The 21,989-nt window shown below is 32.2% G+C and overlaps 2 protein-coding genes across 6 annotated transcripts in view; both read left to right on the forward strand.

The window, feature by feature from the left end:
- The first annotated feature begins 315 nt into the window (after positions 1–315).
- LOC145323030 (uncharacterized) lies at positions 316–2,654 on the forward strand. Its single transcript, XM_080165417.1, has 6 exons — positions 316–441; positions 653–705; positions 1,068–1,174; positions 1,373–1,504; positions 1,948–2,127; positions 2,482–2,654. Exons 1-6 carry the CDS (start codon positions 394–396, stop codon positions 2,652–2,654), a joined length of 693 nt encoding a protein of 230 aa, XP_080021543.1. The 5' UTR covers positions 316–393.
- A 200-nt stretch (positions 2,655–2,854) lies between these two features.
- LOC145322209 (uncharacterized) overlaps positions 2,855–21,989 on the forward strand; it is a 52,821-nt gene continuing 33,686 nt past the window's right edge. For all 5 annotated transcript variants that reach the window (XM_080164056.1, XM_080164060.1, XM_080164059.1 and 2 more), the window contains exons 1-16: positions 2,855–3,109; positions 3,392–3,617; positions 4,404–4,605; positions 6,290–6,360; positions 8,197–8,296; positions 9,075–9,114; positions 9,296–9,336; positions 13,133–13,229; positions 13,562–13,646; positions 13,863–13,934; positions 14,182–14,242; positions 15,910–15,992; positions 16,897–16,995; positions 17,399–17,543; positions 19,329–19,414; positions 19,919–19,966. In XM_080164056.1, coding sequence (XP_080020182.1) covers positions 2,878–3,109; positions 3,392–3,617; positions 4,404–4,605; positions 6,290–6,360; positions 8,197–8,296; positions 9,075–9,114; positions 9,296–9,336; positions 13,133–13,229; positions 13,562–13,646; positions 13,863–13,934; positions 14,182–14,242; positions 15,910–15,992; positions 16,897–16,995; positions 17,399–17,543; positions 19,329–19,414; positions 19,919–19,966 — 1,688 coding nt within the window. In that variant the 5' untranslated portion in view covers positions 2,855–2,877. The remainder of the gene's footprint in view (positions 3,110–3,391; positions 3,618–4,403; positions 4,606–6,289; positions 6,361–8,196; positions 8,297–9,074; positions 9,115–9,295; positions 9,337–13,132; positions 13,230–13,561; positions 13,647–13,862; positions 13,935–14,181; positions 14,243–15,909; positions 15,993–16,896; positions 16,996–17,398; positions 17,544–19,328; positions 19,415–19,918; positions 19,967–21,989) is intronic.

Here is a 21,989-nt window from a genome sequence, read left to right on the forward strand (position 1 = left end):
ACCTACAGGCAAAGACTTAATACTTTATATAATAGGACATGAGTCAAACTATATCTTACAACAGAATTCCAATGGCCAATAAATTGACGTACATCCCCAATGATAATATACAAAATTACCTCTTCCGTAGGTTATAATTAGTGGTTAAAACGTTTGGACACTCAGATAAATGATCTAACCAATAAAAATTCAATACAAATCCCCAAGTTTTTTTAAGTCAACGAATAAGAAAACGTTATCATAAGACTTTTGGGGCTAGTCCAATGTCCCCTCCCTCCCTGAATTTATTTGACAAAAATTAATTAATATATTTTCAGATTACAAAATGATGCAATTTTAAGATATGATTACAACGATGATAAACTATATTAATTAAAACAAAATATTTGAATAATGAGTTCACCCCACCAACCATCCACACCTAGTCTAGTCAGTAACCAGGTAACAAAATTAAATTCTTGGTACTTTCCCTCAAAGTGCCTAGCGAGCACATAAACTCTCCTCCCTCTTACTATGATTTTAAAAAAAGGTGAAGAGGAATTTTTGGCTACCCTTTGCCCATATTTTTACCCTTATTTTAATTTATTATATGAAATAAAGGTACTTTTAGAGTATTTTTCGATAATGTGTAATATATTGTGTGTATTTTTAGACAGATGTTCAAAATGCATTAGATGGAGAACTACAACCACCGGTAACTAGCAGGTATAATTTTTTTTTACTAATAATTAATAGCTTAGCCCCTAGTCTCTAGAGAATTTGCCCCTAGAGGGGATGGGGGTATTTTATTTCATTGCCAGCATAATTTTTTTCTTGTACGGGGCCTAGTTTGGATGAGGGGAGAGTGGTTCTATCCCATGGAAAATAGCCTATATCTGTAGTAGTCATATTCGCAAAAGAGCATCCTAAACGGTCTAACAGTTGACAATTTCTTAAATTTTTCAACTTTTATTGTTAATAAAATCAACAATAAAAAATAGGCACTTACATAGGTCGGTTGTGTAATGTGAAGTTACGTATATCTACATATACAGTTAATGTAGTTTTAGCTCCATTTTAAACTTCAGGTATCACCAGTCAACCGCTGAACAGCCAGCTGCTATCAACCACATCAAAGTTGCAGAAGTAGGAGGTAACAACAAGCAACAACAACATCTTAATCAACAACAGTTGCCAGGGATTTTAAATTCTCTATAAAAGAAAATAATTAAAAGTTAGTTTGTGGTTCATTTTCAGATGGAAAGAAATATGTACATCTTTTTAGCAAAAATATAATGATTGAACTACTGGCGTTTTCGAGATCTTGAAGAATGCAAATTTCAACAGAGATCTTGTTATTTCAATGCATAGGATATTTTAAAATTTTAAAAATCAGGGAAGCAACCTCTAGTGCCCCAACAGCCCATGAAATCTGTACAGCCATTACACAATTCTATAGATTCTCCTCCTGCAGGCTATGTGGCTACCACAAGCATTCCTCCTCACTCACAATATTCTAATTCAGGTCAGTCTTACATATTGGTATGTTCTATATAATGCTCATGTCCTTAACTTACAAGTACAATAATTACCATAATTTTTAAGCACAGTAATATTATTTTCAATCACATAATTAAAATAATTCTATCAATAAATCTTTGGGCAATCTAGGAGAATTCCAAGAAGCTCAACGAATTTTCAAGGATGGCTTCGAAATCGATTATATCCGCTGGATTAGAACCAGTTCTCAGCCATACTGAAATATAGCATAGTATTACAGACAATTTTCCACAAAAATTAAAATAAAAATCATAAAATTAAAACCAATTTTCTTAGCCACGCGGGGCAAAGAAAACTGTTTTTAATCTTATATTTTTATTTTGATATCCGCGGAAAGCAGACTTTAAAACGATGCGATAAATAAATATTCTCATTTAACAAATAGTTTTCAGCTAATTTAACATTTAGGCATGAATAAAGACATCCAAGCAATGAACAAACAAATTCCAAGTGGACGGCCACACAGCGCAGCCGCCAGTATTGCTCATGGCAGCCAAATATCCGCAACACTGCCTGTTATATCTCCTAAAGAGCTGCTTCACTCCCAACCATATTACCCCCATGTACCTCTTCCGCATGTTATGACAGGTAAATAATTCGTATACTTACGGATACCCCCCCCCCCCCCCTCCCTATGGGCCTCTAGGGGTCCATAGGGCAAGGTTAGGTATACCATTAACTTTTAATTTTATATTTAAAAGAAAAACAAAAACCAAATTTTTCAAGGGGTTTTATTTTTTTCCATGGATGATTTATCTTGAGGGGGAGGGGTGAAGGTACCCTTCTAAAAAATAGTTATAAACCTTCTCAGGACTTTTACAAAGCTTCACTGTAAAGGACTCAGAACCATATAGGTTGAACTGTTTGAAAGATCTTAAGCTACAGACACAGATATCCCGTTGCTTTTATACAAGGATAATGATTAAGAAATTTATATTACAGGCAAGGATGGTATCAGAATGGAGGACCTGAACTCATCACCCACGGGAGTAAAGCAACCGCAGAGAAAAATGTCAAAAGATTTGAGTCAGTCAAATCTTAATAACAACACTATCCGACCAATTAAAGCTGTTCCAACCTTAAATAACAGGAATAAAATTATTTACAACGATTGAAAATAGAAGTTTTTAAAGTTTGTAACTCGACCCTAAAGGTTTAAAATCTAGTAAAACTGTAAAAGTTAAGTTTTTTACTTGATTTTAGATGCTTTAGACCATTTAGTTATGCCTCTATAAAATTTCTTTGTAATTTGCATCTACTTTCATTTAATCTTGCATGCAGCCTTGTTTGAATAGAAAATATTTTTATATAAATATTAGTGTGACTAGGCCAGAGCCAATGAAAGCCACCTTAATTCCTCGCCAGGCTTCCAGTGACCCAAAACTTTTGCTACCACGACAAATGTCAGCAGACCAACTCATGTTTCTTAACCAATCAGCTGATCATGATATGATAACGTCACACAAACTAACAGCTGATCATGCCCTGACTTCTCAGGCACCTAAGCCATTGCCAAGGAAAATGTCTACAGATCAAATGCTACCACCAGTCATGACTTACAATCAATTAGGTGGGTATGCTTCTTTTTATAAGCGTTTTCTTACAGAGAGGGAGGGGACATTGGACTGTTTATTACACAAAGTATCATAATAACGTTTTCTTATTCGTTGGCAAACAACTTTGGGGACTTTTATTGAATTTTAATTTGTTGGTTCATGAAGTTGAGTGTCCAAACGTTTCAACAATCTTCAGAAGGTGTAATTTTGTGTATTATCATTGGAGTTGTACATCAATTTATCGGTCATTATATTATCCCTTTAGATCCCTGGTTTTCTATTAACATTAAATTTAGATCAACAACAAGACACAGAAGAGCTTCCAAAACATTTACAAATTCCAGCGCCGTTCAACAACTTGGATCCCAAGTCTCAACAACAAATTCAAATGCAGCAACAGCAAATACTGCAGCAAGCACAGCTGCAAGAACAGCAAGCTCAGCTGCAGCAGCAACAAGCGCAGCTACAGCAGCAAACACAACAACAATTGCTGAAACAACACAATAGTGCAAATCTACCAAGGTAACAAATAGTTTTGTTTCCAATATGGCTTCGAAACCGATTAATATTTGCTGGATTAGAACCAGTTCTAAGCCATACTGAAAAATCATGTTTTGCATCGTATTATATCCATTTTTCTAATAATATAAAAATGTACAAACATAACATTAAAACTATATTTGTTACTCCCGAGATGCCGAAGGCTTTTAATCTTATAACTGTATATTTTTTTATCTGCGAAAAGTTGTTTATAATACGATGCGATAAAGGACAATTATACTTTTTATGATAGCATTGGGGGCACAGGGTCAGTAAGCCTCCTCTACCTGCAAGATTCGTAAAATCTTTCAAATGTCAGCATAAAGATTTAGTGAGGAGAAAACCTTAAACTTCGTAGCTATTTGCAGAATTTTAATGGACTTGCAATCAAAATACTATTTGGATGTATGTATTTATTAGGACTTAACATGCTTCAAGAAGCGGCTCAATGTTTTGAGGGTTTAACCTATCTTATGAGACTGCGTAAAGTGGCACCAAAATGACGTCATACAATAAAGTTGACCAATGAGAGGCCAGTATACATTGTAATTGACCAATGATAAAATTTATACTGGCTTCTCAATAGTTATTTCATCTTATGACGTCATTTTTGGTGCCACTTTGCGCAGTCTCCTATCTTATATTTTAGGTTTAAAAATCTTAAGAATCTACATCTGTGCCTGAAGAAGCTTTAATGCAAAATTAAATTTTAATGCTTATGTAAATTTTTAATTCAATATTAATTAAGTATAAATGTGTTTTCCCTAGGCCAAATAACAAAATTCACCCTATGGAAGTACCCGGCTCAAAACCCACAGTCACAAGAAACCCCTCCCTGGACGTGATCCCTCCCCCCAACCGTCCAACCATAGCCAGGAATCCCTCCCTGGAAACCCCAACTAAGACGGTGGCGGGTTCGAGGAAAGCCTCGCCACGCGGAGAAACTCCGGAAAGAAATCCTCCGCTTACAAGGATTGTTTACATTAAAAAAATACAAATTTTATGGTCAAAGTCTAATATTTACAAGAAATATTATATTCTTACATAGTGCATACAAATTTGAAAATAAAGTAGAAATAAACATCCCAGGACCTATGTGAAGCGTACCTAAAACAGAGAACCTCATCTGTTCAGTATTTATTAAGAAAAAACATTACTACCTAATATTATAGAATTAAGACTTTATTTACTAAGTATATTTGCGATTACTTTTATTTAATAGATTTTTCCAATTTTTAACATTTACAAAAGGGCCTGCTTTATTGCTTCAAGATCCATGTCAGATCTATATAGGAAATAAATGTCTATAAACGAGCTCAAGTTTTCCAAGGAATAAATGTTTAAAACTCATAGTGCTCCAATAATCCATAATAAACTCTCATTGCCCAGAACAATAAAACCCAATATTTTACTTTATTAAGAATAAATTTTTTTTTTATTTCATGTTGCTATTTACAAAATATTGAAGTATTTTATTACTATTCTTAAAAAAGAAAATTTAAATTCATAATATAGTAAATTTAAGAAAACTTAGTTTTAAAATGAGTTGATTCTAGCGCCCCTCCCTAATGTGTCCAAATTTTGAAACAAAAATTAAAAACATTTTAACCCTTTCCTGACGGTTATAAAAAAATATATATTGGAAAATAAATTCCGTAATTTTAAATTTAAATTGCATTTTTGAAAGAATGAAAATGGCTTTATTATAAATATGTATTTGAAGATTAAATTAAGAAATCAAAAGAAAATGGAAGAAAAAGCAAGTTAGAGAGAGTTTTTTTTAAAGTAAAGCTAATAAACATGGAAATCTTTACAATAGAATTTATATAATATCTTTGATAGTAGATGCATATCAAAGCATTCCAACAGACGGACTGAAAAAGTAAGTTCATCAGTATGGGGATGTTTTTAATTCCAGCCATTGATCTTTTATAACTGAAGAGAAATTCACGTTTACTTCTTTACGGTTTCTTTAAGACAGACAGACAGACATTTCATTTAGAGTACCAAGAAACATATGATAACATCCATAAACTTTGTGAAGTTCATAAAAATCTAATAAAATAGACGGACAATATGGTTAAAACATTAGATGTCAATAGAAATATATACAGTGAACTTAAAACATAAAATACCATAAAATCTAATTACTAAAACTTTAGCATAATGGACGGACTGACTGACAAAGTTAATTAAATATATATGATGCTTTTTAGTCAGCGAAATCCTCACAGACAAATTTGCTTTTCATTTTTAATTTTAAGTAAATCATAATTCTGATTTTGTACCAGACAGACATACAAAGTTCAAGTAAGATTTTCTGCTAAAATATTTTTTAGTAGAGAAGCTACTCTATAATTTATAATATAATAATTTTTCCTAATAACTCGGACCCTAAGGCGGCCTGAGGCCGCTTCGTCATATTTTAATAATTGCATTACAGACCAGCGAACAACGTGAGCTGTAGGCTAGTTATTAATATTAAAGACAATTTTTCTTTGTTAGTTAATGATAAATAATAAATGTAAGCTTTTATTGTTTTGCAACTAACTATAATGTCCATGAAAATAATTTATACAATTATTAATGAATTACTGAGGGTATATAAGGATAAATTAGTATGACGATGTATAAATAAATGTTCTCGATATGTCAGGGGTCCAACTGATTACCTAAGTGTAGATGAAACACCACAATTACATATTTCTGAAAATACACCATTGAGGTAATAAAGTCTATTCCATTATTAAGAAAGTCTAATTCATAAAGATGAATTAAAAAATAACCCTATTAGTAAGATTGATACACTAGTATTGTTGAAAAGGCCCTGTTTTTTTAAAAAGAAAACACATAACAATAATTTACAGCAATTCTAGATTAAGTTCTACCTTAAAGTATTTTTTTAGCGAAGTTACTTTATAACTAACTTTTTCTGTGTCGGCTCCTTTTTTTTAGATAGAAAGCTGAAAATTATGGTGAAGCCCATCCACTCAATTCCCTTTTTTTGTCTGTCTGTCAGTAAAGCTATGAGATTTAATTATATCTACAGGGAATATGTGATTGCAAAAAATACTTCAATAGATAGAACGCTGAATTTTTAAAAATATTTTGTTTCTTTATAATCATTGTTTCCTTCTCTTTTATTTAAAATAGTGAGAAAAACACAATATAATATTCTTCTGGCTCCCCTAACAATAAGATTAATGTGAGCTACCAAATGGAAATATTTTTTATCTATACTCTATAAACGTATTCTTGAACTGTGGCTTTTGATGTTAATCTTTAAGATTAATTTGTGTATTTTGAACTTTAACAAGGCGTTTGATATGAATATTAAAAAATGTTACTAACGCAAGGAGGGATAGGACAATGTATTAAAAAATAATCTTCCTCTCCCTCATAATTATTCTAAAAGGGAATTTTTAATTTTTAATTTGGTAAATTTGAATTTTAATTATTTTTTGCTCCATTATCTTTTCCCTGTAAAGTAACTTTTTTATATGTATACTTCAATAATTATGGAATTATTGATTTAAAATTAAAGTTTGAAGACGTACTATCTACTCAAATAAGAAACAAATCAACTTAATATGTTTGTATGTCACGTTTTGTTAAGTTTCCTTCAGTACTAAGTGTAGTTCCAATAACACCTCCCTCTTGGACTTGCTTTATTTTAGGCTGGATCCCCCCCTCCTTTTTACTCCTAAATTTATAATTCAAAAACATTTGGAAGGAAGTGTTGGGGGTTATAAATATTTCTCAAGCTATATGAGAAATAATACCCAGTTTTTTAAAAGCATATTTGTTAACATAAACAAAATCTATAATATATGCAAATGAGTATCGATATATGTTTTTGTTAGAGTAGCATCTTTATATTAAAGGGCATGTATGTTTGTCTGTCCGTCACATGTTCTTATTTTCATATCCTATACTTATTTATTAATCCATATTAACCTAATATATTACATTATGAAAACAAAAGAGATAAGAGTGTACACTTCTCCTATTAAAACATGTAGATACCTGTCTTGATTATGGATATACTTTTCCTTTCCTGTAATGTAAACATAAACTAAAGAAGGCATTGACAGGTTAATAGACACGCCTACACACACACACATACAAACACACAGAAAATGTATAAAATCGTTTAGATTAAAAATTTGAATTTATTAACATTATTTGCAAAGCTTGGTTCTTGTTTTTATCTTCAGGAAATGACAAAAAATAATGGTTCAAATAAAAGGAATATTCATTATAAAACAAAGCCAGTTTCAAAAGAGATATTAAACTTTACACAGAAAAACAAATATCGCTCCATTTTATGGCATTACTAGTGGTACATCAAAGGATATTGTACTCGAAGGGCAGTAAAATAGCCTAAAACTATCTGAAGACTCTAATTTTTAAGTTAAACAGCCTTAAACTTGAAACCTATGCTAAGCTTCCCTGAAATAGAAAACTTGTTTCAGTGGTCTACGAGATCTTACAGAAGAAAAACAATTGATACTTTATGTTAAAGGGTAGAGATATTACTTGTATCATATAATTGTTTTAGACTGCGTCGATTGAGTAGGAACCATTCTTTGAAATATTCCGGGGGAGCTCTTCATGATCTGAACCAACCAAATTCTTTTGATCATACTTACAACAACAAGGTAACTGTTTATATACAAAGATATTACAATACTCTCTAATTTTATGATACGCGGATAATATAGAAGCTATAAGTTAAATTATCGCTGGCGAGCCGAAAAGTTTTAAGAACCCACCGCAGATTAACCTAAAGAACGGTCTTATTTTGATGTCCCTCTGAAGCAAACCATATTAGTAAAGTGCATATGTCCAACAGACAACCAATTTACATTGATTGTCCCACCTTTGTAATTGTATAAAAGTCCTAACTGTTCATGGTAATGAGTTGCACCTGTTTTGGGCCAACAAATACCATTATTGTTGAAGTGTACATGACATAGCTGTAGTTGAGGCCACTTTTAACGTATTGGGTTTCGACGCGGTGTTTAGCAGAGATTAGAACCCGTATCCTTCCGGGTTTTAAGGTATTGATACATATGGTTTTATATTGATACTAGTGGCTTCGCCCTTAGCCCCTAAGGGCTTTGCCCCAAGAGGTATTATTTACTTCTTCTATTACCTACCCAATAAAATGCGAATTGATCGCTAATTTTCGCGACTAAATGGCAAATTCGCAAAGTCCTACCCCCCCCCCCCCCCAAGAAAACTACCACAGGACCAGTAGGTATATTCCCTAAAGAGTAGAATCCGATCGGTTCAGTGGTTACCGAGATCTTATGGGACAGACGGACAGACAGACGGACAGACATCATTCTACTTTGTATTATAGATTAAACACTGCACTGTTTTGTCCAAATTCTGAAAATCATTTTTAAAAAATAGTTTATATTTATTTTACAGGGAGGCCCCCCTCAACCCGTGGAACAAAACTTTATAAAAGGTAATTTAATGATTTATAAAACCAATTAATGATCAGATTCTAATTTTCAAAAAAAAATTAGTGTTGTTATTTATCCCAAGAAATATCTTACTTAGAAAATGCCAAATGGACTAAAACTATTCCGGAGACAAATATATAAAGCTTTCCAGAGTGCAATTGATTAATAAAAGTATTTATGTAGGTGGAAGTCTGTCTCCAAGAAGGTCTCCAATACAGGAACAGGTAATATTTTAAAAGGAAAGATTTTAGGATAGGTCCCTACATCCGTAACTAATGGCTCTTATTCCAGACATTTCTAGGAATGATAGACTTAGTCCCATCTATTTCAGACTTGGTATGAGGATTCTTGTAACAGTTTAATTTAGAAAGCGTAGAAACTCTATAATGCCTATTTGTTGAATATTATTATTCAATATTTTTTTTAATGTTTTTCTATGTTCGTTTGTTCGACATTATTTTTGTAATGCTGTTGTCATCCTTGGTTTGTATAAGATGAAATTTCTATTACACTAGCGGCTTCGCCCCTAGCCTCTAGGGGCTTTGCCCCAAGAGTTTTAATCAACCTATTTTTGTGTTATTTAAATTTTTAAAAAAAATGAAAAAAAAATTTATGGGGAGGTATTTTCATTTTGGGGGGGTTGAGGGTGTGACACCCCCAAAGAAGTAGCTTAAAACCATCACAGGACCAGTAGGTATATTCCCTGAAGAGTTGTGCCCAATCGGTTCAGTGGTGACTGAGATCTTAAGCTTCAGACAGACAGACAGACATCGTACTACTTTGTATTATAGATATACTAGCGGCTTCGCCCTTAGCCTCTAGGGGCTTTGCCCCAAGAGGTGATTAAAAAAAAATTTAGGCGAAATTGGTAAAGGACCAAGGAAATCTTCTGCATTAAAAAAAGGACCAAGGAAATCTTCGGCAAAAAAAAGGACCAAGGAAATCTTCTGCAAAAAAAAGACCAAGGAAAACTTCTGCAAAAAAAAATAAGGGGGGGATTTTGAAAAATTTTTGGGAAGGGTTGGGGGTGTCCCACCCCCCTAGAAAATAGCCTAAAACCACCACAGAACCAGTAGGTATATTCCCTGAAGAGTAGAATCTGATCGGTTCAGTGGTTACTGAGATCTTAAGCTTCAGACGGACGGACGGACGGACAGACAGACAGACATCAAGCTACTTTGTATTATAGATATTTGCATATGTATACATATAAGTTAAATTTCTTTTGTAAGCTAATTTAATAATAACAAGTTAAAATTTAGATATTTTTGATTACAATTTATTTCAAACAAATAAAAAATGCTGCCATACTAGTTTGTAAATCTAATAATGTTTTAACTTTCATTGAGTAAGTTTTAAAAAGTTTGATAAAAGATGGTAATTTTTGTAATTTACTTTACTTATTAACTGTATTATTTGTTAAAAATTGTTACTTATTTTGTCAAATTAGAGATTAGTGTATGATTAGTGTTAGATGTAAATGCATACACGAATAGATGCATCTATCTATACTAAAATGCATATATTTTCTATATCTTTTTGTGTATTGGGTCACTTTTTTGACAAATAAATTTGGACTCTTAAAAAAAGTAACAAGGATGAAATTATATGCAGCAAAGTTCTGATTGAAAATAAATTTTATTTAACAATTAGGAACAACAAAAAGTTGGGCGAACCCAGAGACTTATAGAGTAAACTATCATTGACAATAGTAAATTGTTTTTAAAAATTATTATCCCAACCTAGCTGTATTGCCGAACGGACGGACATGTAATATTAAGAAAAGGTGCTTATAAATTGGGAAATCTTCAAAAGAACTTTTCAAATGGCAGCTGAGATATTCCTTGCTTAATATACTTAAGTTGAATAATAACACTAACTTAAATAGCCGCCGATAAAACCATACGTCCTCCAAAATGGACATTGATATTATAGAGTAGCTGTAAACTTAAAAAAGCATAAAGGCACGGGAAGAATTTAAAGGAAAATAGTGCACATATTTCTGATATTACATACACATTACACATCATGGAAAATTACAAAACATTAAAAAAATACTAAGTCAAGTTTTCTTCTTTCTTAGATTCTTAAAATTAAGTTCTTTATGTAATTTAATTATATTGTATAAACAATTAGGAGTCGTGTATATGCAAAGGTCTTTAGAGAAGTCGATACATCATGATTTTATTTTGTGTATTTGTTGATTTTATAGTCAATTTATAGACCCTTAGTACAATTTATCCACGTTCACACGAAAACCCCATTTATAAGGAAGCTTTAAAATTAGTATCTTGTTGCTATGGGCATAAGAGAGGCTAGTTTTATGGAATGTTCATGTAAATAAATACTTCTAAGATTCTACTTTCTTTATTTGTCCTACTTGGAGAAAAGTACATAATTATTTTTAATTGGATAGTTTAAATCTTTTCATGTCTTAATTTTTCAGTAAAAAAATACAAACATTAATAGCAGGATTTCCGGTTTGACTTCATAACCGATTAATATCCGCTGGATTAGAACCGGTTCTCAGCCATTCTGAAAAATAATGTACAACGTCGTATTACTGATTATTTTCCACGAATATTAATATAGAAATTATAAAATTAATACCAGTTTTGTCTTCGGCCTCTCGGGGCTAACACATCTGGTATTAATCTTATAATAATTTATTTTAATATCTGCGGAAAACTTTCTTTTATACAAGGCGATGCCTATTACACCCACTTTAAATTTATCGGCAGAAAACAATAATAATAGATTGGTTTTAACTACTATTATACATACATTCCAACCCTTTAGTAGCAAAGTTCTTCAAGTCTAGCGGCGAACAAATGTGGCGGCTGGATAAACAGTGTTTATGGCAACTTAATGTCTAGAAATTAATTTGCTGTTTCTGAGGCTGTATTTTCATTTGACTGTGTATTCCTTCAATTGTCGGACGTACTATCCTGAAAATAATCTTGATTTTAAAGTAGCAACGGCTTTCAAATTGATGCAAATATGAGCTTTTTTTGAAAAGCAAGCGTCAAAATGTTTTGACCTTATGACGTTAATTTTCTTTTGTTATTTTTACGTTTAGCAACATTTCAAAATTGAGGAAATTTGAAGATAATTCAACAATAACAGATTAAGCTTTACAATTTTAAAACTATTACAATTTCAACATAATTGTGAGTTAAATATTCTTCTATTGATAAAGGTTTAACCTATTTTTCAGCAGTTTATTTGTTCTAGCACCGCAATTGTTTATTGTTCAACCAGGATTTGCCTGTCCTTTATAATTGCTGTGCTATTTTTAACATAATAGTCCTTGTTATACTTTTACTAAGCATGACTTCATTAGAGTTTATTTACATAAGCTGAAAATTAATAAAATTAAAATGACATAATTAAAGCTTGTTTATTTTGCACAAAAATTACAGCAATGTCAGCTATTCAATTCAGGGAGGGAGGGGACATTGAACTGTCCTCAAAGTTTAAAGATAACGTTTTCTGATTAGTTGGCTTATTAACTTTGGGGATTTTGATTGGTTGGTTCATTAAGTGGAGTGTTTAAACGATTCAACCACTATTTACAAGTTACAGAAGGGAAAAAATTTTTTTAATATTATTGGGTATGTACATCATTTTATCGGTCATTGTCTTATCCCTTTAGATCCCTGTATTCAATTACACTAACTAAACTTTTTTTCAAAGAAGACAATTTAAATGTCCAGTTCAGCTTAAATTACTATGCCTGTCAATAAACCTGTCTTTTATTGTTTTAATTGTCATTTTCAAAGCTGAAGTCTCTTAGGTCTTAACTCGTGTTGTCTGTTATTATCAAGCAAAGTAACACCCAACTGACAACAAGCTATTGTATGGTAGACATTTGTCTTGTAATCCTAACAGTACAATAATGTATAGGTTGCATTTACTTAAAGGCTAATGCTCTGACCATTCTACTCTTATTAGCAGTGTCCTTCGTCTGGCATAGCAGCAGTAGACTATTTAATAAAGCCTCAAATGTTTTTTTTTCAGGACAAAGAATCAGGGGACACACCGGTGAGGCATATGCGACCACGTACAGCAAGAAAATTAGTTCGGCATTCTTCCATTCATAACGAAGACGATATTGGTAGGTTTTTTTTCTTCACATTTAGTTATGCAAAAACTGTTTATATTCCTTTATTTGCATGTACTTTTTACCTTTTTTTTTATCTAATATATATTGCTTTTTAATGAGTTTTGATCAAGAATAACTGCATTTTACAAAAATATAGTGTTACTTCAACGTATTTTCTACTTGATGTGAAAGGTTCTAAACTTAGCCCAATATTAGTTTGTTTTGCACATGTACATATATTTTTAAATATGTTTATGCATCTTAAAGATAATTGCATTGAAATTTGTTGAATTTTTATACAACAATTAGATTTTTCATCTTCTTAATATTTTTTTAAATTTCAGCTCGAACATTTTCTGATGGAGTGTTGCAAAGTAAACCTTTACCACCACTGGTCAGAATTCAAACTGAACCAAACGATTCTCCAAGGTAAACATTTAGCTTCTTTTGTAATTGTAACATAAGAATTACTTTTCAGAATGGCTTCGAAACTGATTTTTATCCGCTGGATTAGAACCGGATCTCATCCACACAGAAAAATTATGTATAGCATAGTTTTGTAAGCCCGGGTCTCGTCCCCTCGGGTCTAACAAAACTGGTTTTTAATCTTTAACCTGAATTTAACCTAACTTTTAAATTCTTTAGGATGCCACGAACCCGAGGATCATATTCATTATCAAGAACAGACAGGCGTGAAGTTGCGGCTTGTAATACAGAGTAAGAAGTTTTCATTTTCTAGACATTTATTGTTTCAATTTTATTATTTTTCATGAACTTTTAGATTTTTAAAACTTTCAAGTTCTTTCCACATTTTTTCCTTTTACCAACAGATTATTATTTTTTAACAAAATTGTTTTCTTTATGTGACTTACAAACTACAAATAAAAGTCTTAAAAAAACATAACAATGAATTTAGCTAAAACACTATGAAATGAGAAGATGAATAAATTATTTTATTATTAAGGGACGAAGCAAGTGATGGGGGTAGCGAGCGGTCAGGCAGCCCATTTGGAAATAGCTTGCAGGTAGAATTTCTGAAATACATTAACCATTGCCTTAAATATAAAACTGTAGGTTGGAAAAGTATTAGGATTTATTTTCTTTTGTTTTTTGAGACAAATTTTGACATAAATCTTAGATTGCTTGAATTAGTTATCATTTGAAGCGCGTTGTTTAAGTCAAGAAATGTTAAGAAAATATGTGGATTTTTCTAAAGCTTTCAATTAGGTTCCTGATAATAGCATCAAATTAAAGTTTGCACTATTTGCACTATCTGTAACAGACGTTTGAAAAAGCTTCCCTTCTAAATATAATCTGAAATTAACATTTTTTCCTTCCATAACCAGTAACTAATATAACTATGTTTATACACTAAATGATCTAGGCCTATATTAATTAGAAAATGTCTCCATTTCTTGGATATATATTTGGCAACCTTTACAATGTTTTTACATTTCAAAATCAACATTTATTGAAAATAGCAATCTACCTCTGTTGTTAATTTTTTCAAATACAATTTGAATTTAATTTATATATTTTTACTAAAATAGAGTCTATAAGCCATGATAAAATTCTTGCTTTGTATGCTTTTTTAGTACGAACACCAAACTCGGGTGCTAATTCCTTAATTGGGTGCAAAAGGAGGTGGGAAATTTAAATCAGCAAAAAAACCTCTTTTTACATCATCATAGCACTGATTGTGATTAAATCGAATTGTAGATTGCTATTAATGCCGACATTTATCAGTCAAATAAACCAAGGATGGAGGGGACATTGGGCTGTTTATTACACTAGTCCCTAAAGTTTCAAAATAACGTTTTCTTATTTGTTGGCTAAACAACTTTGGGGACTTTAATTGAATTTTGATAGTTCATTAAGTAAATTGTTTTAACATTTCAATCATTCATAATAATTACTGAAGGCGTAATTTTGTGTATCATCATTGGAGATGTACATTAATTTATCGGATATTGTCTTTACATCCCTACAAATAAACATATAAAAATTCATTATGTAGCCCTAAACCATTGCAAAATGTTTACCATAAATTTCTATATTTGGCAGGGGTTATAATACAACCCACTTTGAATTAACACCTCCAAAGGATTTAACACAAGTTCTAATTCTTACAGATTAACATTTCTTTAGATACCAGGGTTGCACATACTCTACAATTACATTTGTATAAGACAAAACAATGTTAGGCTTAAATTATAAAACTATACTAGCTAACAAAAAATTTGTATGTTTATTTGTGTTCATTATGAGCTAATCTATTTATAACTTAGACCTTGCCTTATATTTTAATTAATTTTTAACACATAACTTAAATTGAAGATTTTGAAGGGGTGTCTACTGTCTACTGGTTGAAAATAGTCATTTAAGAGGTCGGGGGTTGGTTAGGGTTGGGGGGTAAATGCAGACCTGTCATAAACGCTGTTTTTGAATCAACTAATCTAATTAAGTAATTTAATCAATGTTGTTAATTAGTTTAATGTAACTTGGATTTAAACAACTTAATTTAATGGTCTTTATCCAGATTAATTACTATATTATCCAAATTTATAGTTGTTATAGAATCTTTACCTACCACTTACTTTACCAGAGTTTTTTCTTCAGTGACAAATTTTCGAAGATTTTTATGATACATTTGGTGGATTTTTTTACACAATTAATCTAAAATCTATTTCAGGTATCTCATGGATCTACAGTGTTCAAATCTGCTTCTATGTCAAATATGTCAGCCCTCTCAGCAGATTCATCAGCAGCTGTCAAGTAAGTTATATATGTAGTTGTATAATTAGAGTAAAACCCGGAGAACCCTGTGTCAACTTGGGTATTTGAAATCAACCAATAGTGTCGGAAATATTAACACAGCTAAGTCCCTACAAAAAAAGTAGAAAGCAATTTGCTAGAGACGAAAAAGGTTCTCAAGGTAGTTGTCTGGTTGTAATCTATATTTATAGATTTATTGTTGTATGGTATTATTCTTTTTAGTAAATCAGCAATACAGACCATATATTTAGATATATTAGTATTACATAATACTTTTAAATAGGTATATTTATTTCCAAATGATTGAACACTGTACAAATATCCCAGTTAGTATAAATTGTAAGGTAGAAATTTTTGGAATATCTGACTTTTCATGTAATTTCAGCGAGGCCCAAAAGAGGTCTTACCTGGTTGGATCTGTAGTGACTACACTCTTATAATATTATACCAATACTAATAATTTCAGTGAAGCCCACAAGAGGTCTACCTGGCTGGATCCATAGGGGCTACCTCTCTTATTATATTATATTAATGCTAATGATTTCAGTGAGGCCCACAACAGAGGTGTCCAAGCTTTTTTATTTGGGGGTGGTACAATTTTTTTAAGGGGGGGGGGGGGGGTAATTTGATTTTTTGGGGGGGGGGGGGGGTAAAATGGCGCGCGAATCGCGCCGCAAATTTTTTTACCCAATATTTAGGGAGGGGTAATCACCCCTTTACCCCCCCCCCCCCTTGGACGTCTATGGCCCACAAGATGTCTACCTGGCTGGATCCATAGGGGCTACCTCTCTTATTATATTATATTAATGCTAATGATTTCAGTGAGGCCCGCAAGAGGTCGTACCTGGTTGGATCCATAGGGGCTACCTCTCTTATTATATTATATCAATGCTAATGATTTTAGTGAGGCCCGCAAGAGGTCGTACCTGGTTGGATCTGTAGGGGCTACCTCTCTTCTTGGCACTCATGAGCTGGAGAAACTGTTCCCAGACAGAAAACTCAGGTGATGATAATTTAGGTTTCTGATAGCTTCATGCTAGGGATGGTAAAGATTATACTGCTGTTATGTCAGCTGCTTTATAGAATTAAATGAGATTGAACTGTGTGATTTATTGAACTTTAATTATAACCCCAGGTGTTTTAACAGAAATCTTATAAAAAATCTTTTATTCTATTTTGAATGAATGTAGTTTACGTGGATATTATAACAGGAGAAAATTTGTCTTCAATTTAGGTAGCTAATTCTCCTGTCATTTAGTGGTCAGTTCGTTCATCCAGTGAGGGGGAGGGATATAGGGTAAAGAGGATGGAGGGAGGGTTTCGTTATTTTACCCAGCTACATTAGAGTTCATGATAATCTGGTGTAAGTGTTAATAAATCCGTTCTCTTTTACCTTATCCGTTTAGAATCTTCATTGGTAGCTGGAACATGAATGGGCAGGTACCGCCGCGCCACCTGGCAGAATTCCTGCTGCCAGCAAACCTGAACTATGTACCTGATATACTTGTGGTCGGCACACAGGAGGTCTTCCCTGAAAAAGCAGAGTGGGAGGTAAATAGATACATGATACATGAAGATATATTTAATCTAAAGAAAAAGGGTTCTTTTTTTCTGCTTTTGTTTACTTTTCTCACCATTTTTTAAAAAATTTTATAAAAGTAACAGGATGTGCGTCAGTCTGTGTGTACCACTTTTCATGTGTCCAAAGAAACTTTTTAACTATTTTGTTGGAGGGTACCACCACACTCCTAAGAGAAATCAACCCTAAAAAAATAACATTAAGAAAAAAAGAAATGTGTTAAGTCACAAATCATTATTTAATTTTTGATATTTTAATCATTTCTATTTTATAAAATTATTAAGAATCATTAATTAGCAAAGCATATATTAAAAGCAATAAAGCAACTTCCTATTATTTTTTTGCGTCTTAGTTTCACTAAGATTTGTTCTTTTCTGTATAATTAGTAATTAAGATTAATCCTATTAATAGTTTATTTATAGTATCAATCTACAATTATTTTGCTTTACAGTTTGTAATATTAAATGTTAGAAAGATTCGGGCTAAAGAAAACACGAATAGCATAGTCTTTTTTGCTCATTTTTGTACATTGTTGAGTATTGGCACGTTAAGCTGCTTTTAAAGTTATTTTTTTTTTTAAATTACTAGATCCGAATGTTTTGATTCACTATCACGAAATCTTCTTTTTATAATATTTAATTTTGTTGTCAACATTCACTAAATGAAAAATTTTTTATTACCCTCCCACATCTAGGGTTTTAAAGAGGGGTATTTAATTCGAAACATGGCCCTACACCCTCGTTTATAATAAAACTAAATCTTAAAATTTAATCTACCCCTCCCGAATATAAAAGGGAAAGGTAAAAATTTCATAGTTTGTTAGAAAACATCCAAAATCATGTGCACGCCCTTGTCCTTGAACCTGAAAAAAAATTTATTTGATTGATCAGCATGAGATGATACCTTTGATCAGATGATATGGTCCATTAAGGCCACCACTGCCCAGGGATGCAGGGATAGGACCATAAGATAAAACCTTTGATCAGATGATATGGTCCATTAAGGCCGCCACTGCCCAGGGATGCAGGGATAGGACCATAAGATAAAACCTTTGATCAGATGATATGGTCCATTAAGGCCGCCACTGCCCAGGGATGCAGGGATAGGACCATAAGATAAAACCTTTGATCAGATGATATGGTCCATTAAGGCCACCACTGCTCAGGGATAGGACAATGCAAGTAGAATAAATCTTTCTCTATAATTCCAAATGTCCGTCTGTGCGTCCGTTAGGGGAAACATGATTTTCTCGGTTAATAAAAAAGATAGAAGGCTAAAATTTGTTCAAACATTCCCATCAATAAGAAGCATAATCATTGAATCAACCATAAAATATCCATGGCGACCGGACTGCAATTAGAATGTTTTTTTTTGCTATTTTGTAATTATTTGAGGAAGAAGTAGTTGAAGATTAATTTAATCGTCAACAACTCCCTGCATGTATCAGAGGTTTACATTCAAAGAAAAATATTATTTGGAAATATCCCAAAAGTTTATAGTGGACCATTTATATTCCCTATCTCTCTTATACATATTTTAATATTGTTTTTTTTTCTAAAGAAAAAATACTTTTCATTTATTTTTTCTCCCATTATAAAATATTTGACTATTTAACATTTTATTAAAGTATTATAGTACAGAAAAATACATTGCATATTTTCTCATTAATGGTGAAAGATCTGCATTTGTTTTGTGATAAAACGAAAAAACGTACATAATGTACATTAATTCAAATTATTGTTAACAATTTTTTTTAGATTCGCTTGCAAGATACACTGGGACCATCCCATGTGTTATTTCATTCTGCCTCACTTGGAACACTTCATCTTTCTATCTTCCTCAAGTAAGATTCATAACAGCGTAGCAATCTGTAATTAAGGTATGTTCAATGTCCATACGTCGTCAATTCTTATTTCTTAAATAGAATAAATTTTACTAGACCTTACAAATTTAAAATGTTATCTAATGTCATTTAATTTAGATAATTTTTATTAGTTTTATGTTAATAGAAGTAAATTTGATAATTTAAATTATAAATTGAAGATATTTTCTTTTGTCCTCTACTCAGAAAAAATTTTTTCTCAAATAAAAATTTTAATATGTTCAATCGGTTACTAATATTAGATTTTGTAGATCATGGAAAGAAAACGAAGTAGCGGGTTTCGTCGTATTTTCAAAGAAGCTTTTGATAGGTTATTTAAGGTTAGGCTAGGTAAATGTTAATGATTTCCTAGCAGGTTTAGAGTCCCCCACAGGGGCTAGTAATATGAGAAAAGCTACTGTGAAAATGCGACTAAAGCCGCGTCTTCGTTTTCTTTCCATGATCCGAATTAGTTATTTTTTTTAGACGAGATTTAATTTGGTATTGCAGTATTCCTGAAGATGATTCTTTCAGGTTAATAGATAGATACATGGTTCAATTATTGACGAATGAATGAAAGATAGATAGATAGGCAGATGTATAAATAGATAAATTATAGATGGACATATGGGTGTTTGATAGATAAATATATAGACAGATGGATTATTGGATGTATGATAGATAAATAGGAGTGGGGACAAAACACCTAATTTAAAAATACCTAATTTAAAAATGCCTAATTTTATAAATGTCTAATGTGACAAAACACCTAATTTATAAATACCTAATTTAAAAATGTCTAATTTAAAAATACCTAATGTGACAAAACACCTAACTTTAAAAATGCCTAATTTTATAAACACATAACTATAAATACCTAAGTTTAAAAATACCTAATTTTAAAATACCTAATCTAAAAAAACCTAATTTTAAGTATATCTTAAAACTGTTGTTAAATTTATTAAACCAGCGGTTACGCCCCCTAGAGGCCTCTAGGGGCAATTGCAGTGCGGAGGGGAATTCAATTACATCTTTGGGGGGAGGGGGGGAGGGATTGAGGGTCCATGACCCCCCCCCCACTCCAGAATTTAAAAGGTTGAAGGACAAGGAAACAAATGAATTTTATTTTTTTTGGTTTCTTCCCTAACCTAAGTAGCCGTAGCATCCCTTTTTTTTCTTGGGGGGTGATAGTTAATCATCCCCCATTTTTGTTCTAGTTTGATAAAGAAAGATTGAAGAAATATTAAAAAACGGAGGGGGGGGGGGGGATTTTTTCAAAGGGTGATTTCTCATTGGAAGGTGTTGGTAACCTCCCCAAAACCTTCCCATGACATACAGGAAGCTTCATTGTAAAAATGCAGGGGCGGCAAAGCTTTTTTTTTGGGGGGGAATAAAATTTTTTTCAGGGGGGAGGTAATTTGTTTTTTTTTTGGGGGGGGGGGGTAAAATGGCGCGCGAAGCGTGCCGCAAATTTTTTTTACCCCCCCCCAAAAAAAATTTTACCCTGGGGGTAAAATTAGCTTGGGGGGGTTAATTACCCCCCCCTGAAATCTGTTGGCAGGGGCAAATTTAGTTTACCCCCCCAAAATTTACCCCCGGGTAAAATTTCTGGGGGGGGGGGGGTAATTTAAGTTTTATTAAATATTTATTATTAAAAATGCGCGCTAAGCGCACAAACATTTTTTTTGTTATAGATTTTTTATTTTGGGGGGGGGATATTTACCCCCCCCCCCCAAATTGATTGTGTGGGGTAAATACCCCCTCCTAAATGGTTGGGGTAAATTTTAAATGGGGGGGGGGGTAAAATGAAAAAAAATTTGGGGGTGCCTACGACACCCCCAAATTCGTTTGGGGGGGTGGGGTAATCCCCACTTTATCCCCCCCCTTGGACGTCTATGTAAAAATGAACCATATTGGTTCATCGACTATCAAGATCCTTTAGCAATAACAATCAGCCAATTGGATTAATGTTATCAAAATATTAGGTATTTTAGTGAAAATATTTGATATTTTAGACAGACATATGTCTACTTGAAATCTATTCAATATATCTTTGACGATGGAAATTTGAAACTCACGGGTCAATATTTCTTTAATATTCCCCCTATTTTCGAACTGTCCAAAGTCGTTTATAATAATTAGGGAAAGGGTTGAATTTGGACATGAAACATAAATATTAAAATCTTTTCTAAATTTTTACGATCCTGAAAGTTAATATTTACTGATATTTTCCAATAAATTTTTTCGTTCCGTCAAAATTTGGAAAAATAGCCAATATGGCTGTCTAGAAAGAACACGAAACCTCTACACCTAATATTTTCTCAGTGTTTTTTTTTTACTTTTTATACAATTTTTTTTTTAAAATTAAATATTGATGAGTTTTTTATTTTTATAGAATGAATTATAAAAAAAATAATATTGGTTGATTGGTTTTTGTGATATCAGAACCATATTTTGTATCATTGTTGGGGATGTACATCAATTTATTGGCTATTGTCTTATCTCTTAAGATCCCTGATTTTTCTTACTTTTAATTTTTATTGCAAGATATTTTGAC

This window comes from Acartia tonsa, chromosome 6 (genome assembly GCF_053477335.1).
Source record: "Acartia tonsa isolate MP-2025a chromosome 6, ASM5347733v1, whole genome shotgun sequence".
In the NCBI taxonomy this organism is placed as follows: Eukaryota; Metazoa; Arthropoda; class Copepoda; order Calanoida; family Acartiidae; genus Acartia; species Acartia tonsa.